This window comes from Ammospiza caudacuta, chromosome 23 (genome assembly GCF_027887145.1).
Source record: "Ammospiza caudacuta isolate bAmmCau1 chromosome 23, bAmmCau1.pri, whole genome shotgun sequence".
Classification (NCBI taxonomy): Eukaryota; Metazoa; Chordata; class Aves; order Passeriformes; family Passerellidae; genus Ammospiza; species Ammospiza caudacuta.
Genome location: NC_080615.1, coordinates 8,144,309 through 8,169,187, shown reverse-complemented (window position 1 = coordinate 8,169,187; position 24,879 = coordinate 8,144,309). Strand labels below are relative to the sequence as shown.

Sequence of the window (24,879 nt, the reverse complement as noted above, 5' to 3'; positions counted from 1 at the left end):
CGAGGCACAGCCAGGGCCCTGTCGCTGATTTGGTTCTCCGATGTGCTTATCACAGCCCTGCATCCTCCCTGCTTCCCCCCTCGCCATCTGCACGGCCGGCTCTGAGCATCCTGCTCCAGAAACCTTCTGGATGCAGCAGCAGCCGCTCCCAGCCACCCCAGCTCAGCACCCAGCGGGCCCCGGTGCCAGCACCCGGCCCTGGGCACGGCACCCACCCTGCCCGGCACCCTCTTGCCTGTGCTCAACCCAGCAGCCTCCCAGTGCGAGTCCGCGAGAAGCTCCCAGTTCCCCCGGCAGCCGCAGCCCTGTCGGAGAAGCAGTGCAGGTTGCAGGCACGTGTGTAATAGAAACATGTCTCAAGCGCTGGCAGTTCGGAAAGAAAACAAAAGGGGAAGGCTGGTCCCGTGCCCGGGCTGCCGCGGCGGGGCGAGGCGGGCGCGGGGCGCCGCTGCTCCGTTCATGCCTTTGGTGGAGCTTTTTGTTCCGCCTTGGAGCCGGCCAGGCCGTTCTCGGTGTTGTCGTTCCCTGACGAGCTCACGAGACACTCCTTCCTGCAGGGGGAGAGGGCACGGGCAGCTGAGAGCGCCCCGAGCCCGGCCCTGAGAATCCCCCAACCCTGAGAGCCCCCAAGTCCAGCCCCAAGAGCCCCCAGATCTGACCCTGAGAATCCTCCAAGCCCAGCCTTGAGAGCCCCGAGAGCCTGATCCCGAGAGCCTCTTGAGCCCGGTCCTGAGAGCCCCCCAAAGCCTGGACCCGAGAAACCCCCAAATCTGACCCCGAGAATCCCCCAAGCCCGGCTCCAAGAGCCCCCCGGGCCCATCCCTGAGAACCCCCTGAGCCTGGACCCAAGAGCCCCCAAGTCTGACCCTGAGAATCCCCCAAGCCCAGCCCTGAGAGCCCCCTGAGCCCAGCCCCCTCACCCCGACCCCTCCCCAACTCACTTCCCGTCCTGCATCTTCTTGATGATGAACAGCACCACCCTCTTGATGAGCATGAAGAGGATGAGGAGGCCGATGAGCCCCCCCACCACGCTCACGATGATGACGGTCACAGTGTTGTCCGTCTCCACCACTGCGGGAGAGAAGGTGCTGAGGGGGCTTGGGAGGGGAGCAGGGAGCTCCCAGCTGGACATCCCACCCCAAAAGCCCAAAACCTCATCCCCACAAGGCTTCCAGGGATGCCACCCACCACAACCACGAACCAAGGGGCATTGCCACCAGCGCAGAGCCACCCTGGCCAGCACTCACTCTTGTGCACCACGGTGAGGAAGATGGTGGCGTTCTGCTCGGCGTTCCTCTCCTTGGGGTTCTTGACGTAGCAGGTGTACTTGCCAGCATCGCTGAACTCCACGCCGTTCAGCACGATGGAGATGTTGTTGTCCTTCTTGGTGGTGGAGCCCACGAACTCCACCCGCGGGTTGTGCCACACCAGGGTGGGCTCCGTGGTCTTGGCCTTTATCTTGCCGTGGTAAATCTGCAGGGGCAGGGAGCAGGATCAGCTGGGTGGGGGAAAGGCTCACGCTCTCCTGGTGGTGCCCAGACTCAGCTCTGCCCACACAGACACCCCCACCAAATGTCCCATTGCACCCCGTTAAAGCAGGAATGGCCGTGGAGAGGAACCTGATGCACATCCTGGTGGGGAGCAGCAGATCCTGCCCTGAAGAAATGGAACAGACCATGCAAAGAATGGGAGATCCCCAGAGAAAGCGAGCTCCTTTGATGGCCAGAGCTGCTCCAAACGAGCCCTCCTGTTGAGGACTTTAGGAGCCAAATACTCCCAGCAGGAAGCAAATCTATACAGAACCTTTCATATTTCAAAGCAAGCCAAGGAGGAGGAAATGAACCATATTTTGCCCTAAGTGCAGATTTGCACCTGAACAGCCAATTTATGAAAACAAATGAGCCTGTGGGCAGCAGCGGATCTAGAACAGCTTTGTGCCAAAAGCACGATGTTCTGGGGTATTTGAGTCACCCCTTGGCACAGCCTTGTCCCCCCCAGAGCTGGGGACACGGAGAGAAGGACATCCTGCACGAGGAGAAAGGGAACTGTGAGAACTTCGGCGCTAGCTGCGCTGGGGAAGCACAACAGGAGCTGCCAGGGAAGCAGAGGCAGAGCCCGGAGAGCCACCCACCAGCTCTGTCGTGTTGAAATACCATTTGAAGACCAGGTCCTGGAAGCCTATGCAGGTGGCGAAGGTGCAGGGCAGCAGGACATTGGAGTTATTCAGAGCTGTCACCGTGTTGGTTTTCCCCACCGACACCTCCAGGGCGAAGGCGATGGCCAGGACGTGCAAACCTGGCAGGGAGAGGGGAGCAGAGAATGAGGGCAAGGATTTGTCACCCCTCGTTCCCTTTGGCACACCCGGCTGCCACGGCAGGAGCCTGTCCCCAGCTCTAGAAGGGCTCGGTGACAGAGGGGACCCGCAGGGACAGGGGCTGGGTCACCCTCAGAGAGCGCGGGTTCAAAGTAACCAGAATATCCCCACGAAGAAAGCGAGCAAACGAGAGCCCTGATTTGCATGTTATCCACAGGCCTCAGCTGGACCTTGAAGGGGGAGAAAAAAGCCAAGGCGAAGCGGAGCTCTGTTCCTCAGGCGGGAGCTGGAGCAGCAATTAGCGAGGCTGTCCTGGCCGCCTGCCACCCGCTGCCCTGCCCTGCCCTCGGGAGCAGCCCCCACGTCCAGCTGAGAGAGCCCTGGCTCCCTCCGGAGCTGCTCGATGACCTTCAAAGTACAGAAGGCAGCTGTCCTGCTCCTCCTCGGCTCCCCCGAGCAGGGAGAGAGGGGCAGGGAGAGAGGGGCAGGGAGAGAGGGGCAGGGAGACAGAGGGGCAGGGAGAGAGGGGCAGAGAGAGGAGCAGAGAGAGGAGCAGAGAGAGGAGCAGGGATATAGGGGCAGGGAGAGAGGGGCAGGGAGAGAGGGGCAGGGAGAGAGGGGCAGGGATAGAGGGGCAGGTAGGAGCCCAGCTGCAGCTGAGCACTCCTGGGTGCAGGGCCTGGCATTGCACGGGGCTGGGCCACCGCTGTCCCCACAGATCCTTTCTGGGAGCACAGGGATGCTCTGGTCCTGGCCAGAGGAGCAGCCCTGCTACCCATCCCCATCCCAGCACTGCCCTGTCCTGTTTGTGTGATGTGACGTGGCTAAGATGTGGCACGGCCCGGCAAAGCGCTGTCCTCCCCTTTCCCAGACCTCAGCCAGCCCTGCAGAGCTTTCCCTGGGCACAAAACCCAGGGGTCACAGCTTTTCCCAGGGCTGCAGGGCGACCCCCAGCTGCCCCAACAGCTCAGCTCGGACACGCTGCCCTCTGTCAGGATTCTCCTCTCTCCGCAGCCGCCTCAGCTGCTGATTTATTCTCCCACACAAGCCGGTGCTAACAACTCCCCAGGCACGTCGCAGCCGGAGCCAAGCCCGAGAGCCCTGCATCCTGGGCTGCGGGCCCTGCTGCAGTGCTGCATTGCAAGCACTGCAGGCGAGGAGTTATTTAACTTTACACAGGAGCACTCCTCATTCTGCTCGGCAGGCAGGGAGTGGTTCCCGGCAGATGGAATCTCCTGCAGCTCCTAGAGCAGCCCTGGGGGTGCTGCAGAGGGGAATTCACAGGCAGGAGTGTCCCAGGGGACAGGAGCTGTGCCCCTGGAGCAGGAGTTGGCAGGGGAAGCCTGGCTCTGCAGGCACCTCTGAGGCTGCAGCGCGCTGCAAGCGGGCACTGACAGGAAAGATGATTCCTTGCAGCTTGCAACACTTTAAAACCTGTCTGCCACCCTAAGAATGTAACCTGAATTGAACGCGTGGGGTAAATCGAGGCTGACCTTGCTCCTGTCATCCTGTGCTCTCAGGAAGACAAAGCTGATATGTTACCACTAAATAAAGCACCGAGGAAAACACGCTGGGGGAGCAGTGCCACACACCAGCTCTCAGCGCTGCCTTTCCAAACCCTCCCAAAGCTGCTGCACTTTGCACCACCAGACCCCCAACCCTCAGGGCCACTCTCCTGGGGGCTCCAGGCTCCATCCCATGCCTGCAGGCTCCAGCGTTTCCCAGGGAAGCAGGGAGCAGCCACTGCTGCCACCCGAGCCTTGGCTGCCTGCGCTTTGCCCCTGCAGAGGGAGAGCCCCCAGAGCGAGGGGGCTCCGTGCTCACCCCGGGCTGCCATCTGTGGGAAAGCTGCCCGAGAGAAACTTTCACTGCCCAGAGAAGTCAGCGTGACATGCTGGCGCAGGCAGGAAGCCATGCCTGCCGGGCTGGCCGGGCTCCTCTCCAGCGGGCTCAGCGAGAGGAGCTCCGTGCCCGGCCCGAGCCAGGTGCGCTGTGCTCCGGGAGGGGACGCACGGCCCACGCCTCTCCCAGGGAGGGGCTGTGCCCTGCTCCGCGCTGCAGCCAGGAGCCCGCTGACATTCCCTGCGGAGCACGGCATCCCCAAAACCTACAGAGAGACCCGCCCTGCACTCCCTGCCCAGCGCCCTCCCGGCTCCCAGCCCACCTGAGCGGCTTGTGGGACCCTGTTCCCACCTCCACGCCCTGCACCCCCGACCCCTGAGTGCTCTCAAGCCTCTCCGAGCCTCTCCTACCACCCCAGTGCCAGCTCAGGCGCTGCCACCCAAATCTTGCAGGGGGTCAGGTACTTACATGGCTTGTTTGTGTCTCCAGCATCCTTTAACTTAAGAACTTTGCCCTCTAAAACGCCTCCCACGGGAGCGCCCCAGCAGCAAGCGCTGCCCAGCCAGCCCTGGGTTGCGGGCTGGGGCGAGGGTGACCCGCGGGAGGAGCAGGAGTGCAGCGGGGGCGTGAGGCTGATGCAGGCGGCCGGAGCCTGCCCCAGGTGTGCAGCGGGGAGGGAACGGCTGCCAGCCCCTCCCTGCGCCCTGTGGCGGGGGATCTCGGGCATCCCCGGCCACAGCGCCGGGCGTCATGCTCCAAGCAGCGGCCCCGCGGCGCGGGTCGGTCCCCGCGGCGGGGACAAGCACATGCGGGCGGTTGTACCAAAGGAACCGTAAGACAATGACCTGTCGGCGGGCGTGCTGGCGCTGAAGCAGTGCACGGGCTCCCCGCGGGCATCCCCCGGTGCCGGGCGGGCAGCAGCGCGGTCCCCGCCGGCCGGGGCTCGGCAGCGGGGCAAAGCGGGGTGCAGCCGCAGTGCTCGCAGGAGAAGCGCCGGCCGCGGGCAGGGCAGGGGCTGGAGCCGGGACTTCGGAGCTGGGGCTCGGCTGCGAAGTCACCTTGGCCGAGTGACTTATCCCCGGCGCTCCGGACCGTCCGTCTGCAGAGCGGAGAGCGGCGTTAGCGGCATCCCCGGGCGCGGCGGGCGGGGCGCAGGGAGGGTGCGGAGCGGGGACCCCCGCCTGGGGCTGAGTCCCCGCCGGGGAGCCGGGGTGGGGGGACACGGGACGCGGGCGGTACCCGGAGGGGTCCCCGCAGCCCTCGGCGCCCCTTACCCAGGAGCGCGGCCAGCAGGCGCGGCGCGGCGCGGCGGCGAGCGGCGGGCGAGCCCGGGGCCATGGCTGCGGCGCGGGGCGGCGCGGAGCGGAGCGGTCCCTGCTGCCCGCAGCGCTCGGCTCTGGCCGCCCCCGCCGAGGGCGAGCGGCGCCGGGCGGGGCCGCGCCGGGCGGGGCTGCGCTGAGCCCTCCTCCGCGGTCCTCCGAGCTCCTCCGCGCTCCTCAGCATCCCCCCGCGCTCCTCAGCATCCCCCCGCCCTCCTCCGCGCTCCTCCGAGCTCCTCCGCGCTCCTCCGCATCCCCCCGCGCTCCTCCGCGCTCCTCAGCATCCCCCAGCGCTCCTCCGCATCCCCCGCGCTCCTCCGCGCTCCTCAGCATCCCCCAGCGCTCCTCCGCATCCCCCCGCGCTCCTCCGCGCTCCTCCGCGCTCCTCAGCATCCCCCCGCGCTCCTCTGCATCTCCCCGCGCATCCCCCCGCGCTCCTCCGCAACCCCCCGCGCTCCTCCGCATCCTCCCGCGCACCCGCCCACCCGGGGATCGGGGATCGGGGATCGGGGAGCGCTCCCCGGGCCGGGGCAGTGACGGTGCCCCTGGGCTCGGCGCTGATGGAGCCGCACCCCGAATCCTGGGAGCATTTTTGGGCCCCTCGGAAGAAGGACATTGAGGCGCTGGAGTGTGTCAAGAGAAGGGGATGGAGCACCAGCGGGATGAGGAGAGGCCGAGGGAGGTGGGGGGTTTAAACTGGAGGAAAGGAGGCTCGAGGGGACCTTCTGGAAAAGGAGGGTGGAGCCAGGCGGGGGTCGGGCTTTTCTGCCAGGTAACAAATGACAGGACAAAAGGAAGCGGCCTTAAGCTGTGTCAGGGGAGGTTTAGGTTGGATTTTAGGGAAGATTTCTTCACTGAAAGGGTTGTCCAGCCCTGGCACAGGCTGCCAAGGGCAGTGGTGGAGTCACCAACCCTGGAAGAGTTCAAACCATATGGCTGTGCTGACTTTGTTCCCCAAGGATTTTGGGTTCCCAATCCCAATTTTTGGGTTCGAATCCCCAATTTTTGGGTTCAAATCCCAATTTTTTGTGTTTCAAACCCCAATTTTTGGGTCTAAAACCCCAGATTTGGACATTTTGACTCACCCTGGAGCAGCTGGGGCAGGAAATGTGTGGCAGCTTCGTCCTTTCATACCCGAGGCCCGTACAGCCCCAGGTACAGGGCTGAGGTGTAGAGCACGTGAGAGTTCTCGAACATGCAGTGCTGTCCTTGAAACGGCACTCGGGGGTGAAATGTACCTGAAAACACACCTGAGATACACCTGGGCACACCTGGATACACCTGGGATACACTGGGATTTTGGGGTGGTTTTTGCCGTGCATTTTGGGATGGATTTAGGGATTTTTTTGGGGGTGGATTTTTTGATAGATTTTGAGGGTTTTGGTTTATTGGGGTGTGTTTTGGGTCACTCGCAGAGGAGTAGAAAACGACGGCCCCGTTCATGGCCACGCCTACTCGCTGTCAGGTCCCGCCCCCTGTCCCCAGCCCCACCCTTGGCCATGAGGTTTAGCGATGGCCTTGGCAGTGCTGGGTTGATCGTTGGGCTTGATCTTAGAGGTTTTTCCAACCTCAGCGATTCTGTGGTGGCCTGAAAACACTGGGCTGGTGCTACCCTGGGCCACCTTGGGAAGAGGCCAAAGTGCCACTAAGGCCGGTGGCTTCCCAGGACAACAAACCAGGACAAGGCTGGGGCTCAGCTCTGCTTTGGGGCAACTCTGCAGTGTGGCACCAGGTGTGCCTGCCCTCCATCCCTGACACAGACGGCAGACGCAGGTGAGATGCAGAGCCAGACCCCGATGGCTGCAGAGGGACCCGCCCGGCGCCAAAGGGAACACCCAGAACTCATTTTTCTCACCGTGCTCTTGTTCCGGGATAATTGGCTGCACAAAGTTCCCATCTCAGCCACCTTTTCTCGCATCCATTAGGCCGCAGGGCTCTCCTAATGGAAGCCCCGGGGCATGGTGCGGGCAGGCAGAGCCTCACCTCGGTGCCCAGGTCCATTAGCCAGGGAGCTCTGTGCAGAGAGCGGCGTTTGCGGGGGGTGACGCATCCCAAAACAGCCACGGTGGGAAGGAAGGAACAGGAGCAGGAACGGCGCTGGGTTTTCTCTGGGCTGCAGTGACACAGGGCACACGTCCTGGCAAAGCTCACCCCAGGGACCAGGCATGGCCTTCCCGAACTGGACTGATTGGGTTTTGGGTGTGAGAGCAGCTCACCTGCAGGGATGCTGCCTGCACCTCTAAAATGCCACAGCCTGTCACCTTCAGGGCGTCTTACAGCTCCCCATCCCCATCCAGCCCCCTCTGCAGCAGAGAGGAGGGAGAGCAGGAGGCTTTGCAGGGCACGGGGACATCCCAGGGGAGCCTGAGAGGATGCCAGCAGTGCCCGTGGGTTGAGGCGTTAGGGCTGCAGAGCTGGCAGGAGAGGCAGGAAAAATACCGGCGGAGCAGGCAGGGCAGTGCTGGCAGCCGGTGCTGCAGGAGCAGCGTGCTCGGCTCTGCTGATGCAGCAGAAGGTGCCTTGGCGGGCACAGGGATGGATTCGGGGAGGGGAGGGAGTTAGGGAGGGATTCAGGGAGGGGAGGGAGTCAGGGAAGGGAGGGAGTCAGAGAGGGGATGGATTCAGGAAGGGGATGCACTCAGCAAGGTGATGGATTCCGGGAGGGGATGAATTCAGGGAGGGAATGAATTCAGGGAAGGGATGGATTCAGGGAGTGGATGGATTCAGGGAGGGGATGGATTCAAGAAGGGAATGAATTCAGGGAGAGGATGCACTCAGGGAGCTAATGGATACAGTGAGATGATGGACACAGGGAGCTGATGGACACAGGGAGGTGATGGATGCAGGGAAGTGATGGATGCAGTGAGGTGATGGACACAGTGAGGCGATGGATGCAGCGAGGTGATGGATGCAGTGAGGTGATGGACACAGTGAGGCGATGGACACAGTGAGGTGATGGATGCAGTGAGGTGATGGATGCAGGGAAGTGATGGATGCAGTGAGGTGATGGACGCAGTGAGGTGATGGATGCAGTGAGGTGATGGATGCAGTGAGGTGATGGATGCAGTGAGGTGATGGACACAGTGAGGCGATGGACACAGTGAGGCGATGGATGCAGTGAGGTGATGGATGCAGTGAGGTGATGGACACAGTGAGGCGATGGATGCAGTGAGGTGATGGATGCAGTGAGGTGATGGATGCAGTGAGGTGATGGACACAGTGAGGTGATGGACACAGTGAGGCGATGGATGCAGTGAGGTGATGGATGCAGTGAGGTGATGGATGCAGTGAGGTGATGGATGCAGTGAGGTGATGGACACAGTGAGGTGATGGATGCAGGGAGGTGATGGACACAGTGAGGTGATGGATGCAGGGAGGTGATGGATGCAGTGAGGTGATGGACACAGTGAGGTGATGGACACAGTGAGGTGATGGATGCAGGGAGGGGAGCAGCGCCTCAGGCGCTCTGTGGGGACGGGAGGAGCAGCGCAGCGTTTGCTGGAGCACCACTAATTGTGAGAGGGCAGGCAGAGGGATCCTCGGGGTGCAGGGATGCCTGTCACCCCTGCAGAGGTGCCTGAGGGCTGCTGGGGCCAGAGAAACAGGTGAGTTTGAGGCCAGCATTCACATCTCCCTGCTGAGCATGGGGCAGCCTGGCACCCCCTGCCCGCTCCCCGGGGCTGGCAGAGGGACAGTGGCTGTCACCAGCGCCTGATGGAGCTGTCACACTCGGCAGCTCCAGCCGGTCTCCTCGGCCGACTGATCCCGTGAGACAGCTGCCACCGCCGGGGGCCGGGGCAGGGCTCTGCCGTCCCCAGCCCTGCCGGTCGCAGCTGCCCTGGCATTTCGGAGCACGCAGGTGTCCGGAGTGGGAGCCGCGGTTCCTGAGGCTCAGCGGAAAGCTGTTCTGCTGAGCCCAGCAGCAGGATGCCGTGTCTGGTTTCAGGGAAGGCGAGCACCCTGTGCTCGGACACTGTCACCTCCCCGGGGACAGGAAGGGGGGCTCAGGGTGCTGCCAGCTGGCTCACAGCCTGCCGGGGGACGCAGTGTACCCTCAATCCTTCTCGCCTTGCACTGGCGGAGCCGGGAGGGTTAAATGCCAGGCTGCTGCTCTCCGAGCAGGGCTCCTGCCTCCCTCCACGTGGCTCCCGACCAGGTAGGGCTGAGCAGAGCGCTTGGGCTGCAGCTCTGGCACAGCGCTGGCCCCGGCTGCCCTGGAGCATCCTGCCAGGCTCTGCCCCCGAGGACAGCCCCAGCCTCCTCCCAGAGCCGCCCGAGGCAGAAGATGCTGAGCTCCCGGAGCAGGCAGAGCCCTCCTGCGATGGAGGGGGAGGAGGAGGCGGCAACAGAGCTGGAACGGAGCTTCCCGTCAGCACCTTATGTTTACTGCAAGGTCCTCTGGCTGTGACCTTTGAGAGACAAGGCGGGCTGGCGTCCCGGCAGCCGGCGGTGGGCAGGAGGCACCGCAGCGATCCGGCTCTGCAGGACTGTCCTGGCTGGGGTGCGAGCTGAGCGAGAGCTCCCGGGCGCAGACTGCGGTGAGTACCTGGCTGCTTCTGCCATCCCAGCGCTCGGCTGCCCGCAGCTCTGCCTCGGAGCGGTGCTTTCCCCTCTCGTCGCGCTGCCGCTGCCTGCTCGCCCCCGCCGGGGGGTTCCCTGCCCTCCGGAACGCACAGGTTCCTCACCCCCTTCCTTCCTTCCTTGCTTCCCTCCTTCCACCGGCCCTTTAAACGAGCTGAGGAAGAGCGGCCGCGTCCCCCGGCAGCACTGCAGAGCATCTGCAAGGATCGCTGAGGCAGCCCCGCTGTATCCCGGGAGAAAGTTTGATCCTGACCCGGCACAGCCCGAGGCCACCCGCACCGGAGCCTCCCTGTTCTGTCCCCCAGAGCCGCCCCTCACACCCCTCACTGCCCCGGACCCCACTGCCCCAGGCTGCTCCCTTTCCTGTGCCCCTCTATGCAGGGATGTGGCTCTGGACTCCCCCTGAGACACCCCAGCATCCCCTGTGACTGCACAGGAGCAGGCAGGGGTCCCTGCCGCCTCCCAGCCCCTCTCTTGCTCTTTAACACCTGTAATCCCACCTGGCCTCGGGAAATCTCAGCGTTCTGTAACAGGGAATGTCCATGGTTCTGGAGAACCTGTGAAACCCCAGTGCTGGGGGTTCTGCACCGCCCTCAGTCCCTGCAGTGAGGAGAACCCACCCTTGGTGTGTCCCACGGGGTCTCCTCTGTGATCCCGCTGCTCTCCTCAAGTTTTTTGCCAGCAACATTCCAACGAGCATCCTAAATGCTCCAAAGGGTCCCCCACCCCCTTTGCCCATGGCTGAAGCTGATGGCGACAGCCCCACATTGTCCTCGGGGGAGCTGCTCCTCCCTGCACAGCAAAGTTGTTCCAGGGATCGATTTGCTGCACTCCCCGGAGCTGCAGGGCTGTGCCAGCAGGACAGTGGAGGTGATTTGGGTGCCCTTCCTCGCAGAGGGAGAGGTGCCACGGGAAGCTGCGAGTTTCCCGCAGCGCTGACCCCACGTTGAGGTGCCCAGGGCGCCGTGCCCAGCAGGGACAGGGACAGGGACAGGGATGGGGACAGGGACACTGGGAGAGCTCATCCCACTGGCACTGCTGCTGAGAATGGTGAGGGGCTGGGGAGGGGGCGGAAAGAGGGGTGTCAGTGCCCTGGGGCAGCCCCCGCCTGTGTGAGGAGTTGGGTTGTACCGGTGCTTGGCAGCCCCAGTGAAGGGCAGCAGGGAGAGGCAGGGTGGAGGGCGCTGTCAGAGCTTCCCCCGTGTCTCCATGGTGGCTGAGCTGATGGATGTGCCCATTAGCTGTGCCCCAGTTGTGTCGTGGTGTTCCAGAGCATCCCCACGGCGCTGCTGGACCAGGAGAACAGCCGGGTACGGGTGTCCATCACCCAGTGCGTGCCCTGGGCTCTGCTGGAGCCTGCTGAGCCTCACCTGCCACGAGCAGCCACCAGTGCCAGCTCTCTGGGCAGCACAGTGCAGAGGCTGGCAGGGCACAGGAGGCCCCACAGTGGGTGTGGAGCACCCCTGGCATCCCCCTGGCCGCGCTCCCACCCCCAGCCCTGCCGGGGCTCTGTGCCACCCCCCAGGACAGAGTTGTGCACCCCCAGGGTGCCCTGAGCTCCCTCAGCACCCAAACCACCCCACAGGACCAAGGAACGCGCTCATCCCCCCAGGCAGAGCAGGCCAGGGGCCCGTCCTGCCCCTCCAGGCTGCGGCACAAAAGCATCGAGAGCAAAGTCGGTGTTTTGTTGTTCTTTTGTTTGTTTGACTGTACAAAGAGCAATAAAAACATCCCACACTCGGCAGAGCGCTTGGCACGCCCGGGTCAGAGCAGCCCCTCCTGTGGGTACAGATCTGAGTTTGTCAGCTCTGCCGGGCACGGCCGTGTACAGACAGATGCATTGGCGAGTTGCAATCCAAGGATAGTGCACGAGAAGAAATGAAAGGCAGATGCAAGAGTGCTTGTGTGCAACGCTCAGAGGCCTCAGCGCCCCCGAGGTGCTGGCTCAGTCCCACCAGGTGCCGGGGACAGCCCGGCTCTGGCAGAAAGTGGTGCGGGAGCCCTGCGGCACTGCGGGCACTGTGCGGGGCGGGACAGCCCGGGGACAGCTCGGGGACAGCGCGGGGACAGCGCAGGGACTGCCCGGGGACTGCCCGGGGACAGCGCGGGAACAGCGCGGGGACAGCGCAGGGACTGCCCGGGGACAGCTCGGGGACAGCGCGGGAACAGCGCGGGGACAGCTCGGGGACAGCTCGGGGACTGCCCGGGGACAGCTCGGGGACAGCGCAGGAACTGCCCGGGGACAGCGCAGGGACTGCCCGGGGACTGCCCGGGGACAGCCTGGCCCTCGCGGGGATGGGGACAGGCGTGGGACACGGCACATTCCTGCTGCGGAGGGGAAGGGAGCAGTGTGGAGCCCAGCGGGGTCGGGTGCCATGGACGGGTGGGAAGCGATGGGGCAGAGCGGGGAGGGCAGAGCTGTCCCCATCCCTGGGGCCTGATGGCATTGCCGGGATGGCACCTGCACAGGGACGTGTCAAAGGTGTCCCTTCTCTGCACGGGGACATTGCACAGGTGTCCCTTCTCTGCACGGGGACGTGTCACAGGTGTCCCTTCTCCCCTGACAGTGCTGCTCGTGGGTGACAGGACCTCCATCCCCTGCCCCAGGGCAGTGTCCCCTGTGGCTCTGGGCACTGTTCCCCTCCTGGCAGCCACAGGAGGAGAGAAGCTCAGGCCTGGTGCCACAGGGGACACTGCCCTGGGTCGTTCCCTGCCTGCAGCCCGGTGCTGCAGCCAGCACAGATCACCTGGCGGGTGAGGCAGGTGGCACAAGGGGCTGGGCACGCTGGCAGTGCATTGTCATGGCAGTTACAGTGTGCAGAGCTCTGCAGGGAGGCTGGAGGAGGCAGTCTCAGCATCGCAGGGTGACAGAGCTGTCCTAACTCTGGGCCTGCTGCTGTGCCCAGTCCTTCCCAGAAAGTGCCCAAAGGCTCCTCTCCCTTTTAGCAGCTCCTTGGCCCGAGCAGCCTCACCCCAGCACTCCCCACACCCCAGTCTGACACATCAGCAGGACATTTCCACCACAACCACCCTCCTCAAGAAGGAAAGGAGCACAAAAAATCAGCCCAGCACCTTGGGCTGAGATGCTCAGACCCAAAACCAGCCCGAGAGGCAGAAGGGTCCATCCCTCACACACCAAGGGCTGGTCATGGTTCCAAAACACTGCACAGCTCCAGGACACTGGGTGGGTTCATGGCCTTGGCCTCTGACTTCTGAGCAGCTTGGGACAGTCCCTGAGGAGCAGGAGCTTGCAAGGAGGAGCCTGGCAGCTATTGGGATCCCTCAGGATGGGAACACCAGTGCCAGTGGCCCAGGCACAGCAGGAGCAGCTTGGGATGAGCCCTGACCCCAAGGGCACACTGCTGGCTCACATTTTCCACTGGGACAGAGAGCAGACAATGGGGCACGGGGCTGCCCAGACCCCTCTGTCTCTCCTGGCACCCCCTGCTCCAGCCCCTCTGTGTGTGGGGGCTGCACAGATCCCCCCTCACCCGCCCCAGCCTGTCCCCAGCACCTCCTCACCACACTGGCACAACCCAGAGCAGGGGACAGGCGGGTCCCAGCTCAGCCTCAGGGCCCTCAGCCCCTCTCCCCAGCCCTGCCCAGCCCAGCCAGGCTCCAGGGACCTCCTCTCTGCGCCCTGCCCCAGGCTGGGGTGGGTGTTGGCATGGAAGGAGGGATGCTCTGGGGACACAGAAATCCTTGCTCTGGAAGCACATCAAGAGGGTCACACTGTACAGGGGGCAGGAGGGAGGGGCGGGCAGGGGGCCTTTACTTGGTGCCCTCGTCGGGGTTGCCTTCACCATCTGTCTTCCCTTCCTCCTCCGTCTTCTGGTCGTCCGTGTTGAGCCTCTGCTGCTTTTTCCGGCGCACGCATTTCACCACCATCAGCACCAGGATCACCACGGCCAGGAAGCCGCCCACGGAGGCGCCCACGATCACGGCCACCGTCGAGTCATGCTTGGGGGGCTCTGGGGACACAGGGACGGGCTCAGGGTGTGAAGGGAAGCGATGGGGCAGAGCGGGGAGGGCGCAGCTGTCTTGCATCCCTGGGGCCTGATGGCATTGCCGGGATGGCACCTGCACTGGGATGCTGCAAAGGTGTCCCTTCTCTGCACAGGGACGCTGCAAAGTGTCCCTTGTCTGCACAGGGACATGGGGGCACCCACAGGGAGGTACAGAGAAGGGACATTTGTGCAGCATCACTGTGTAGGTGCCATGCTGGGCTCTGCCAGCGTCCTGCCCCCATGGGTGCCCCCAGCGCCGGGCACCACTGACCTTGGGTGAGCACCTTGAGGCTGATCTTGCCGTGGCCCCGGTGCCGGTCCGGGGGGTTCAGCACGTAGCAGTTGTAGGTGCCCTCGTCCTCCAGCTGCACGTTCTTGAGGGTGAAGGACACGTCGTACTTGGCGGGGTTGCCGGTGAACTCCACGCGGTTCCCGAAGCGATCCAGCTGCTTGTTCATGATCTTGGTGCGGAACTGCAGGAACTGGGCAGCCGTGGGGACAGCGGGTGAGGCAGCACCCCACGGGCTCATTTCCCAGCCAGGCACCCCCTCCCTGCATGCAAGAAACCCCCAGGAACACCCTCTGAGCCGCTCCCAGGCCCCCAGCACATCCCCAGCGAGACTCACCAGCTCCTCCGAGCAGTTACTGCACTCCTGGTACGTCCAGTTGAGGGAAAACTGCTTGTTCTCCACCTTGTAGCAGGAGTTGAAGGTGCAGGAGAGCTTCACAGAGGAGCCGTTCAGGGCGTTGATGATGGGGGGGGCCATGACCTCCATGCCCATCCTCGGGGGCGCTGCCAATGCAGATGGAGTCGGGGGGTGTCACAGGCAGCCACCCTGGCAGCTGAGCTGCCACCCTGTCCCCACGCTGCCCTGCCTGCACAGAGCTCTGCCTGGGGCCTGGCATTGCCTTCCAGGCACATCCACACACTCTGCATCCAGCCAGGAGCGGAATTTCCCTGCCCAGCAGGAGCGAGGGGAGCAGCCCTGGGATGGACAGGCAGAGCATTGTCCCTGCTCTGCAAGTGCTGGTGACCCTCCTGCGCCCCCCGGTGCTGCCGGCAGGCCAGCCCTGCTCCCGGCCATCCCCCGGGGCTGTGCTGCCGCTGCGGGATCGATGGCGCTGGGCGAGGCTGCAGCGTCAGCAGCGGGGCCGGCGCCACCGCCACACGCAAACCATGGCTGAGCTCATCACATCGCATTGCCGGCAGGACACGGCTCCGACAGCAGCGCTGGCACCTGCCAGGGCCGGCCCGGGGCTCCCCGGGGAGTGCAGATGATGCTTTCCCTGCCACGAGAGGATTCTCCAGCTGGGAATGACCAGAGCGAGCTCCAGGTCTCTGCTGGGGGAACGAGGCAGTCCCTGACCCCTGGTCCTGTTGAGAGAGAGGGGCTGTACCTGGTGCAGGGCAGGGCTCACCTGGGGAGGGGCAGGGATGGGGGTCTGTGCCCTGCTCCCTCCTCCACTGCTCCCTGCAGCTCCCCTGAGCAGCCCCCAAGCATCCAGCACTGTCCCCAGGCTGGGCAGGGGGACAGGCTCCTGTGCAGCCCCCAAGCATCCAGCACTGTCCCCAGGCTGGGCAGGGGGACAGGCTCCTGTGCAGCCCAGCTGGCTGCAAAGACCAGGCCAGGCCCTGAGAGGCACAGGGACACGGGCACAACGAACCCGGGGAGGGGACAGCGTGTCCTGGGGGCCGTGACACCCTGCAGGGCCACTGCCAGCCGGTGCTTCGGTGATCACCTCACCTCTCCCCTTGGGCTGCTGCTCTTTGCTCTCAGCGCTTCTTGCCGAGGCCAAGCTGGGCGCGGGTCAGGGCTGCTCCGGGCCGCTCCGCCTGCAAGCAGGGCAGGAAAGGGGCCAGGCTCTGCAGCAGGGACAGGAGCCGTGCCCGGGCTGCAGGCACAGCTGGGCTGGGCAGCTCCCACTGCCAGCTGGGAGCCAGCAGCACCCTCAGGTTCCCGGGGCTGAGCGGTGCCCTCGGGTATGGCCAAACCATGGGACGGCTCCTGGCTGGGCTGGCAGCCATGGGGACATCCCCATGCAGCCCCAGAGGGCTCAGGGACACAGGGATGGTTGCGTGGGGATGGGTCACAGCACCCAGGGCAGGAGGAAGTGTCCCAGTGCCACAGCCTTGCTGCCCCACGCAGCCTCCACCTTTGGTGCCTCCAAGGAAGCCTTGCAGGGATGGGAGAGAGGAGCCAGGAGCTGGCCTGTCCCAGCAGGAGTGGCTGAAGGGGATCCCTGCAGGGAATCATTGTCTGGGTGCCCCTCACAGGGTGCCCTGTGTGCCTGCAGGTGCTGACCTGGCCTTGTCCTCTGTGCTCCCCAGGGCTCTACAGAGGATGAGGTGCCGCCAGCAGCAAACCTGCCACCCCCCCAAGCAGGGACACCACGGCCTGGCAGGACATAGGGGCACCCAGGTGGGTCTGAACCTTGCCACTGGCCGGGCACTGAGCCCTGGGGGACAACAGAGGTGGGGGAAGAATCCCCAAAACCCTCGGGACCATCCAGGCCGTGCCCTGCAGCGCTGTGCTGGCTCCCAGTGCTCCCAGTGCTGCACCCGGGCTGGGGTGGGGACAAACAGCAGCGTCTGCAGCAGCCCTGGCCGGGTGTTGTACCCTCCTTTCCAGGCTCTGTCCTCGGGGACAGGCAGCCCGACAGGAGCTTGGGGACAGCCGTCAGAGGAGCGGAGCATTCCCCTTCCCGGCCGGCAGCGATTGATGCTGACACAGCGCTGCTGCTGCTGCTGCTGCTGGGGCCGCGGGGCATGCACGGAGCCGGCCCCAGCACGGCCACTGGGAGGGGGACACACACAGACACCGCCACAAGGCAGCACAGGGCAGCACAGCACACCTGGCAGCACCCAAAGGACAGCAGAGCCCACCTGGCTGCACCCAAAGGACAGCACAGCCCACCTGGCTGCACCCAAAGGACAGCACAGCACGCCTGGCAGCACCCAAAGGACAGCACAGCACACCTGGCAGCACCCAAAGGACAGCACAGCCCACCTGGCAGCACCCAAAGGACAGCACAGCACGCCTGGCAGCACCCAAAGGACAGCAGAGCCCACCTGGCAGCACCCAAAGGACAGCAGAGCCCACCTGGCAGCACCCAAAGGACAGCACAGCATGCCTGGCAGCACCCAAGGGACAGCACAAGGCAGCCCAGCGCCTTCCCAGCCCCGTCCCCACTGCAGCCCGCTCCCCTGCCCGCCATGCCAGGGCTGTGTGCTCCCGGGATGCAGGGCGTTTTTAGGAGGAGATGCAGCGGCACCAGAGCCCCCACCCTGCCCAAAAGCAGGTCACCGCGGCTGGTGGCTCTCTGCGCCTCCGTGCCCGTCCCTGCTGGCACACGCAGGGCAGGGCTCCTGGCAGGGCACGGGTGTCTCCCCAGCTGGGCACATGCAAGGGGGCTCAAGCCGACACTTACCCAGCGAGAGGAGCAAGGTGAGGCCAGCGAGGAGCAGGGTGGGCCGCGGGAGCCAGCCTTCCGGGCCCATTGTGGCGGACTTTAGTGTGTGGAGAGGACGTGGTGTTGGTGTGGGTGGTGGAGGAGGTGGAGGTGCTTTTTCGAACGCCCGGGTTATTTGCAGGTGACATAGAACATTAGAGCCGCTTTCTCCCCACAGCCCAATATGGCTGGAGCGGCGCTGGGGCGAAAAAAAGCAGTAAATGCTGTGGTTGGTGGATTGCAGCCGCCGGAGTGGGAGGGCGGAAAAATTTTCCCCTGAACTGCAGGCACGGACAGCTCCTGGCGCTGCTGGCTCCGTGCTCCGTGCCGGGCTGGGGCACACGGGGGGTTCCCGAGCCCCGGGTGGGGTGGGGACACTCGGGTGTGCCCCTGTGCCCCGCTGGAGGCTGGCAGCCAGCCCTGCTCGCACCATCCACGGCAGCATTTTCATTGTGCAGAGCCCAGCGGGGCCCAGGAGGGTTGGAAATGCCCTCCTGGAGGCTGGCAGGGAGCTGAGGGGCTGCCCGAGGCTGGCACAGCACAGGGCCCCGAGCAGCCCAGGAAGGATGCCCCAGGTGGGCTGCAGCAGGTGGGGGTGCTCCTGCTCACCTGCCCGCTCCTGGACCGCTCCATCACTGCCCAGGGCTGCCAGACTGCTGGGGCTCCTTCCCCTTCTCCAGCAGCCTCTTTTCCCGGGATAACAGCTCTCTTTTCCCGGGATAACAGCTCTCCTGTCCCGGGATAACAGCTCTCCTGTCCTGGGATAACAGCTCTCTTTTCCCAGGATAACAGCTCTCCTGTCCCAGGATAACAGCTTTCCTGTCCCGGGATCACAGCTCTCCTGTCCCGGGATAACAGCTCTCCTGTCCCGGGATAACAGCTCTCTTTTCCCAGGATCACAGCTCTCCTGTCCCGGGATAACAGCTCTCCTGTCCCGGGATAACAGCTCTCCTGTCCCGGGATCACAGCTCTCCTGTCCCGGGATAACAGCTCTCCTGTCCCAGGATAACAGCTCTCCTGTCCCGGGATAACAGCTCTCCTGTCCCGGGATCACAGCTCTCCTGTCCCGGGATAACAGCTCTCCTGTCCCGGGATAACAGCTCTCCTGTCCCGGGATAACAGCTCTCCTGTCCCGGGATCACAGCTCTCCTGTCCCGGGATAACAGCTCTCCTGTCCCGGGATAACAGCTCTCCTGTCCCGGGATCACAGCTCTCCTCTCCCGGGATAACAGCTCTCCTGTCCCGGGATCACAGCTCTCCTGTCCCAGGATAACAGCTCTCCTGTCCCGGGATCACAGCTCTCCTGTCCCAGGATAACAGCTCTCCTCTCCCGGGATAACAGCTCTCCTCTCCCAGCGCCAGGACAGGGAGGCTCTGCCCAGCAGCAACAGGGCAGGAGGAACTCTTTGGTCCCTTTTGCACATCAAGGAAACCTTTGGGCCCCACACCTGGGTTCCACTGCAGGGATGGGGGCAGGAGGACAAGGAGGGGCCCAGAGGGGCAGTGACAGCGCTGCTCAGGCCCCGGGACACGGGGACAGCGTCCCTGGGGACAGAGGGGAGGGATGCCCCAGGGCCAGGGCGCAGCAGAGCCGGAGAGGCAGGAGGGATGCAGAGGGCAGGGATGCAGAGGGGCGAATGCAGAGGGGAGGGATGGAGAGGACAGGGAGGCAGAGGGGCTCTGCTGCCCGACCACAGCCAGCACAGCCGGGAGAGGAGGCACGGCAGTGCCCCAGCAGCTCTGCCCGGCAAACACTGCGCACACAGCACTCTGCCACCCATCCCGGGCAGGCAAAGCCCTCTCCGCTCTGCTGCCGCGACCCTGCAAAGGCGCTGTGCCATCCCCCGAGCCCCCAGACCCAGCTCCGAGGGCTGCCTGCTCCCAGATCCCGTCCCGCTGCTGCCTGCGGGAAAACAGAGCCGGGTGTCAACGAGAACCAAGGAGCGCAGCGCGGCGCTGCAGCGAGCGGCAGCGGTGGGAGGTGGAGGGTCCCGGCTCCCTCCGCACCTGGAGGTGTCAAACATCTATAGATAGCGCCCGGCACCCGAGATAGCGCCCGGCACCCAGAGATAGCGCGGGAGCAGCGCCAGCGCCCGCCCAGCCGCTGCCCCGGGGTTGAGGGGCGGCCGGGCTCCCCTTGCCCATCACCGGCTGCTCCCCATGGCCAGGGACACACGGGGGGACCCCACTGCCCCCGGGCTCTGTCCTGCTCCCCTCAGTGCCCATGCTGCTGCCAGGGACCCCGTTTGTGCCCCGTTTGGCTTTGCTCCCGCCTGGTGCCCCGTGCCAGGCTGCACACGGGTTCAGGGGCTGCCAGGCCCCGGGCCAGGCAGGTTTTGGCACACTTGGACATCACATGCTCAGGCTGGAGGTAAAACGAAGACAGCATCAGGGAAGACTCCCTGAGTTTTATTATGTACAGGAAAACGCTGTGACAGCTCCTGCTGCCTCTGCCCCCTCGGGGATGCTCACCCTGGGCCGGGATCAGAGCTGGAGCGTGAGGCTGTGCCCACTCTCTGGAGTCCCAAGAGCCAGAGGGACAGGTGTCCCCTGGTGCCCTGCACACAGCTGGGGTGGGCCGTGCCCAGCAGTGCCCTGGCACGGGGCACACAGCGGTGTGGCACCGGTTCTCAGTCCTCACAGGGACAAAGGTGCGTCGGACACACCTGGAACGGGGCTGCATCCACAGCACAGCTACTTCTGCTGCTCTGGGGGCTGGGGAGGTGCCTCCTCTGGCCTGCTGAGGGGCTCCTGGCCCTGTCCATGCCCCTGGGTGCCATCTGCCATCCACTCTGACGGGATGGCTCTCTTGGCCAGCTCCACATAGACGCCGTTGTCGCGGCAGTGAGATGGGTGCTGCAGGAGCAAGGGACAGGGTGTGAGCCTCACCACGGGTGCCAGGGGGGTTTGGGGGTGTGGGATGCTGGACTCTGGCACAGGGAGTGATGCCCTGGGTGCCATGGCCCTGGTGAGGGGGGCAGTGAGTGGTGTGGGGGTCCCAGCACGCCTGCTGAGCTCCTCACCATGGTTATGTACGTGTCCTCAGCTCTCCTCTTCTTCTTCGCCTCCTGCTCAGCCTTGGGCACCTCAGCTCCGGGGATGGAGGTGTAAATTGCTTCCTGCGAGGGGCAGATCAGGCTGTTTGGGTCTGAGCAGACCCCAAACACCCAGGTTTGCCCAGACACAGGGCAAGCTGCACGAGCCATGGCTGGAGCTGGCAGCAAACGGCCCCGGGTGCCTGGGCAGGGTGGGATCCCCTCCCTGGCCTCCCCAGCCCCGAAACCCCTCCAGCCTCACTCTCACCTCTACTTTGCCCTTGTTGGTGCTGTTCCCCATTCTCTCCAGGGCCGAGACGGTCGCAAACCTCGAGGGAAGGCAGCAGCAGTGTCACCCCCAGCCTGGAGCATCACCCGCTCCTCCCGTCCCTCCCTCCTTCCCTCCCTCCCTCTGCCGGGACACCGACACCCCTCAGCACACACCCGGGCCGGGCTGTCCGTGCTGCTGGCACGGCCCAGGAGGTTTGGGAGCGAGGGGACACACACGGTGACACTAGATGGCAGCAGGAGACTGGCACCCCACACCTGGGCAGCTGAACCCTCACACCTGCGGGCACCAGGGAGGGCTGCAGGGAGCTGGTTCCTCACCCCCCCTAAACCCAGAGCGGCGTTTTTACCTCTTCCTCACGCACAGCCCGGCCAGGAACGCCACCACCACGGCCACGCAGCCACAGCCCACCACGGCCGGCCAGAACCCGGAGTCCCGCGGGGGCGCCGCATCCTCGGCACCTGCGGGGGGACACCGAGGAGGGGATGGATGGCACCGGGGGCATGGCACCGAGGACGGGATGGCACCGGGGGGACACCGAGGGGGGGATGGATGGCACGGGGGGACCCCCAGAGCCGGGGATGGCACCCCAGGCATCCCCAGAGCCGGGGCAGCCCCTGGAGCATCGCGCACCTCTGGGCACCGCGGGGCTGACGAGCAGCACCGTGCGGCTCCTGAAGACACTGCTGGCCTCCAGCAGGCGCAGCTCGCACTCGTAGGTGCCGCTGTCGTTGAGGCGCAGGTCCTGCAGCAGGATGGAGCCGTCCCAGCCGGAGATGTTCCCCCGCCACTGCGCCCGCTCCTTGAAGCGGCCCGCGGGGACGCCGTGGTTGCTGTAGTAAAAAAACACCATCTCCTCCTGCCGGGGCAGCGCAGGGTGGCAGGGACAGCACGTCAGGTGCCTGCTCCTCCTCAGGAGCTCTCAGTTCACACTGTCTCCCTGTCCTGTGGACTGTTCTGGGAGACTCTCAGGGAAAGTCCCAGGATGCTGCTCCCCCTCTGCTGCAGGAGCTGCCCCCACACAGGGACCCTTCTTCCACTCATGGAAACTTCCTCTCCTCCTGGCCTGGTGGCAGGAGGATGGGCTCACCCACGGCCTCTCTGGGGCTGCTTCCCCATGGCTGCATCCTCATGGCTGCATCCCCACATCCTTTCTAGGGCTACTTCCCCACGGCTGCTTCCCCACACCCTCTCCATGACTGCTTCCCCACGGCTGCATCCCCACATCCTCCCCATGGCTGCATCCCCACATCCTCCCCATGGCTGCATCCCCACATCCTTCCCACGGCTGCATCCCCACATCCTCTCCATGGCTGCATCCCCACATCCTCCCCATGGCTGCATCCCCACATCCTCCCCATGGCTGCATCCCCACATCCTCCCCACGGCTGCATCCCCACATCCTCCTCACGGCTGCCTCGCCCTCCCTCCCCTGCCACCATCCCCGTGTCCCCTGTTGTCCCAGCCCTGTCCTGACCCACCTGCGTGCCAGCTCCTGCCCTGTACAGCCAGTCCACTTTGTGCAGGGTCCATCCCGCGCTGTCGGGGTCCAGGAAGAGGCACTGCAGCAGCACGGAGTCCCCGGTCCTAGCTCGGAGCTGGGGCTCTGTGAACACCCCTGCAGCCCCCGAGCATTGCCCTGCCGGGGACAGGGAGAGCAGCATGAGCCCGGGCAGGAGGGCCAGCTGCAGCCTGCCTGTGCCCATGGCTGTGTGCCGTGCGGGGCAGCCCAGAGGCCCAGCCCGTGCCCCAGCCCTGCTCCGGGATGAGCGATGTGGGGCAGAGCATCCTCCCGCCGCCACACCGAGGGCTGCAGCCGGTGATGCGGCCGAAGGGGAGATGGGAGGCTCGGCCCCTGCCCTCCTGAAGCTCGGCCCCTGCCCTCCTCGCCTCGGAGCCACAGCCTGCAGCTCCTGCATGACTCACTGCCTGGGAGAACCTGCGCTGCTCCCATCTCCGCCAGGCCAGCGGCGATTCCAGCGCTTCACACGAATTTCAGTTCCTCCCTCACTGCCCGTTTGGCTTCCTTCCCCTTTGCTCACAGGCTCCAGACCTGGGCTTGTGCTTGTCTGGCCACGTAACCACAGCTTGGGGTTCCCAGGGCGGCCGGACAGTGGGGAAACAGCAAAGCAGGGGAACATGAAAGGCACAGAGCTGACAGCAGCACGAGGCAGCTGCGGCCGCAGGCAGGAAGGGCATTAAAGGTCTCTGAGCTAAAGTTCTGCGAGACGAGCGGGGCAGAAAATGTCGCTGGAGCTCGGCAGCCCCACCTGGCCCAGCCTGCAGAGCCCTGCGAGGGGAGGCTGAGGCTCTGTTTGCCGAGAGCTGATTCAGCCCAGGGAGCTGCTCAGACAGGTAGGCTCATCCTCTGCGCCCAGCCTGTCCACAAGCACCGAGGGCTGGGCCCTGGCCGAGCACCAAGTGTTTGTCTGAAACCCTGGAAATAATGAATGCAAAGTGCTGCAGCTCCCCAAACAAGTTCTGTAGGGCTTGACCAGCTGAGGAGCTGCAAATGACAAATATTTGCCAGCGGAGAGGACCTAGGGAGCTGCCTGCCTCGAGCAGAGCCAAAATCAATACCTTGGGAACCTCTCCCTGTATTTAGAGCTGGTGAAGAAGCAGTTCTGCTTCTTTCAAAGCCTTGGAGGCTCAGTGCAGGGCAGATCCAGGGATAGCAGAGCAGTTTGCAGGCTGTTTACAGGGGAGATCAGCACACACGGGGCCAGAGAGGCACCCAGGAGAGGAGCAGCCCCACAGGAGGAGAGACACTGACGGGTCTGAGAGCAAAGGCAGAGGGGAAAGCAGAGGGGAATAAAACTTGGAGCTTACCCAGCCATGTCAGCAGCAGGGCCAGGCTCAGCAACACCTTCATCTCCCTCTGCAAAGAACAGCACAGGTGACACCTGGGGCAGGACACCAAGGGCTGGCAGCCAGCTCAGGGTCAGAGGAAGGCTCTGGAAGGCTGGAAATGAGCACAGCACAGAGGCAGAGACAGGGCTCTGGTTTGGGGGACCACTCTGAGCCTGGAAAGGAGGAGCGAGCGTGGGGAGAGGGCTCAGCCCCTTCATCTCTTCACCTAAGCAAGTCACGAATCTTTCCGGTGGTTTGGGGGTCGAGCTCTGACATCTGAGCTGAGATGTTCACAGCCCTTTACTGTGCTCATCACAGAAGCTGAGTCCTCGACCAAGAGCTCCTGCTCCAGATCTAACCCTTGCCCTGGGTGCAGTCTCTGCTCCAGCTGCACCTGCTCCACGTCTCAGAACAAAGCTGATTCCTCCTTTCTGCAGGTCTGTCCTGCAGCCCAGGGAAGGACTGGCTGCCACCCCAGGAGGTGCCAGGCAGTGTCCCAAGGGAGGCAGGGTCAGCACCCTGCTCCCTGTCCCTGCTCCATGACTCCCAGCTCTGGCCCTTCATTTGAGGCTGAGTGGTTCCTGAGAGCAGCTCTCCTGCCCCGAGAGCCCTCACGTGAAGCTGCAGCACTTTGGGGCTGCCATTACCAGCAGGTATTTTCCAATACTGCAGCAAAAATGAAATAGAAATAGAAATAGAAATAGAAATAGAAATAGAAATAGAAATAGAAATAGAAATAGAAATAGAAATACAAGAGCTGAATCATCTCTGGCATTTTGGTGGCTTCTCTCTTTTTGCTCCACTGTGCAAGGCTGAGGCTCTCCAGGCCAGCCTCAGCCAGGGATTCCAGACCCAGACCCTTGGATCAGTTCTAGGCTGAGAAAATCACTCCAGCTTTGTACCTTCATCACCCCGCCCTTTCCACAAACAAAAATTCCTGAGAAGTGGCAGCAAGCCTTCTGGAATCCTGTGCCATCTGCCTCTCCTAACACAGGACCCCTCTGGGGCTGGCTTTTTGCGTGGTTTGCTGTGCTCTGTGCAGCTCTGCCATGGTGACACACTTGGCTGCACAGCCGACCCACAAACACAGCTCCTGCTCAGCCCCAAGCCCTCAGCACAGCCAGGACAGAGCCAAACCTGCAGAGCTGCACCCCCTGCAGCAGCCAGAACAGCAGCCAGCTCAAACCCAGTC

General features: G+C 64.2%; 3 protein-coding genes across 4 annotated transcripts; all 3 read right to left on the bottom strand.

The window, feature by feature from the left end:
* Positions 1-457: 457 nt before the first annotated feature.
* Positions 458-5,494, bottom strand: SCN4B (sodium voltage-gated channel beta subunit 4). 2 transcript variants are annotated; one of them, XM_058819173.1, is made up of 5 exons: positions 5,431-5,494; positions 2,132-2,295; positions 1,248-1,473; positions 942-1,071; positions 458-551 (listed from the first exon to the last, which is right to left on the bottom strand). In XM_058819173.1, exons 1-5 carry the CDS (start codon positions 5,492-5,494, stop codon positions 458-460), a joined length of 678 nt encoding a protein of 225 aa, XP_058675156.1. The 2 variants fall into 2 exon arrangements, with proteins under 2 accessions (XP_058675156.1, XP_058675154.1); XM_058819171.1 differs by lacking the exon at positions 5,431-5,494 and adding an exon at positions 4,625-4,883.
* Positions 5,495-13,653: 8,159 nt separating this feature from the next.
* Positions 13,654-17,696, bottom strand: SCN2B (sodium voltage-gated channel beta subunit 2). Its single transcript, XM_058819162.1, has 4 exons — positions 17,493-17,696; positions 14,690-14,856; positions 14,335-14,545; positions 13,654-14,027 (listed from the first exon to the last, which is right to left on the bottom strand). Exons 1-4 carry the CDS (start codon positions 17,560-17,562, stop codon positions 13,828-13,830), a joined length of 648 nt encoding a protein of 215 aa, XP_058675145.1. The 5' UTR covers positions 17,563-17,696; the 3' UTR covers positions 13,654-13,827.
* Positions 17,697-19,975: 2,279 nt separating this feature from the next.
* On the bottom strand, positions 19,976-22,543 carry LOC131567380 (junctional adhesion molecule-like). Its single transcript, XM_058818966.1, has 6 exons — positions 22,319-22,543; positions 21,471-21,696; positions 21,187-21,298; positions 20,817-20,877; positions 20,537-20,632; positions 19,976-20,369 (listed from the first exon to the last, which is right to left on the bottom strand). The coding sequence occupies exons 1-6, from the start codon at positions 22,541-22,543 to the stop codon at positions 20,208-20,210; spliced, it is 882 nt and encodes a 293-aa protein (XP_058674949.1). The 3' UTR covers positions 19,976-20,207.
* Between the last annotated feature and the right edge of the window lie 2,336 nt (positions 22,544-24,879).

What these genes read in the sequence shown, in the direction of transcription:
- SCN4B (XM_058819171.1), bottom strand. Translation starts at nt 4,883, where the DNA reads ATGCCCGAGATCCCCCGCCACAGGGCGCAGGGAGGGGCTGGCAGCCGT. An exon ending in ATTTCAACACGACAGAGCTG is followed by an intron (nt 1,474 to 2,131) that starts GTGGGTGGCTCT and finishes CTGCCCCTGCAG; the next exon opens with ATTTACCACGGCAAGATAAA. An exon ending in AAGAAGATGCAGGACGGGAA is followed by an intron (nt 552 to 941) that starts GTGAGTTGGGGA and finishes CTCCCCCTGCAG; the next exon opens with GAAGGAGTGTCTCGTGAGCT.
- SCN2B (XM_058819162.1), bottom strand. Translation starts at nt 17,562, where the DNA reads ATGGGCCCGGAAGGCTGGCTCCCGCGGCCCACCCTGCTCCTCGCTGGC. An exon ending in GTAACTGCTCGGAGGAGCTG is followed by an intron (nt 14,546 to 14,689) that starts GTGAGTCTCGCT and finishes ACGGCTGCCCAG; the next exon opens with TTCCTGCAGTTCCGCACCAA. An exon ending in CCTCAAGGTGCTCACCCAAG is followed by an intron (nt 14,028 to 14,334) that starts GTCAGTGGTGCC and finishes CTGTGTCCCCAG; the next exon opens with AGCCCCCCAAGCATGACTCG.
- LOC131567380 (XM_058818966.1), bottom strand. Translation starts at nt 22,543, where the DNA reads ATGGGCACAGGCAGGCTGCAGCTGGCCCTCCTGCCCGGGCTCATGCTG. An exon ending in GGGCAGGAGCTGGCACGCAG is followed by an intron (nt 21,697 to 22,318) that starts GTGGGTCAGGAC and finishes CTGCCCCGGCAG; the next exon opens with GAGGAGATGGTGTTTTTTTA. An exon ending in CCAACAAGGGCAAAGTAGAG is followed by an intron (nt 20,633 to 20,816) that starts GTGAGAGTGAGG and finishes TGCCCCTCGCAG; the next exon opens with GAAGCAATTTACACCTCCAT.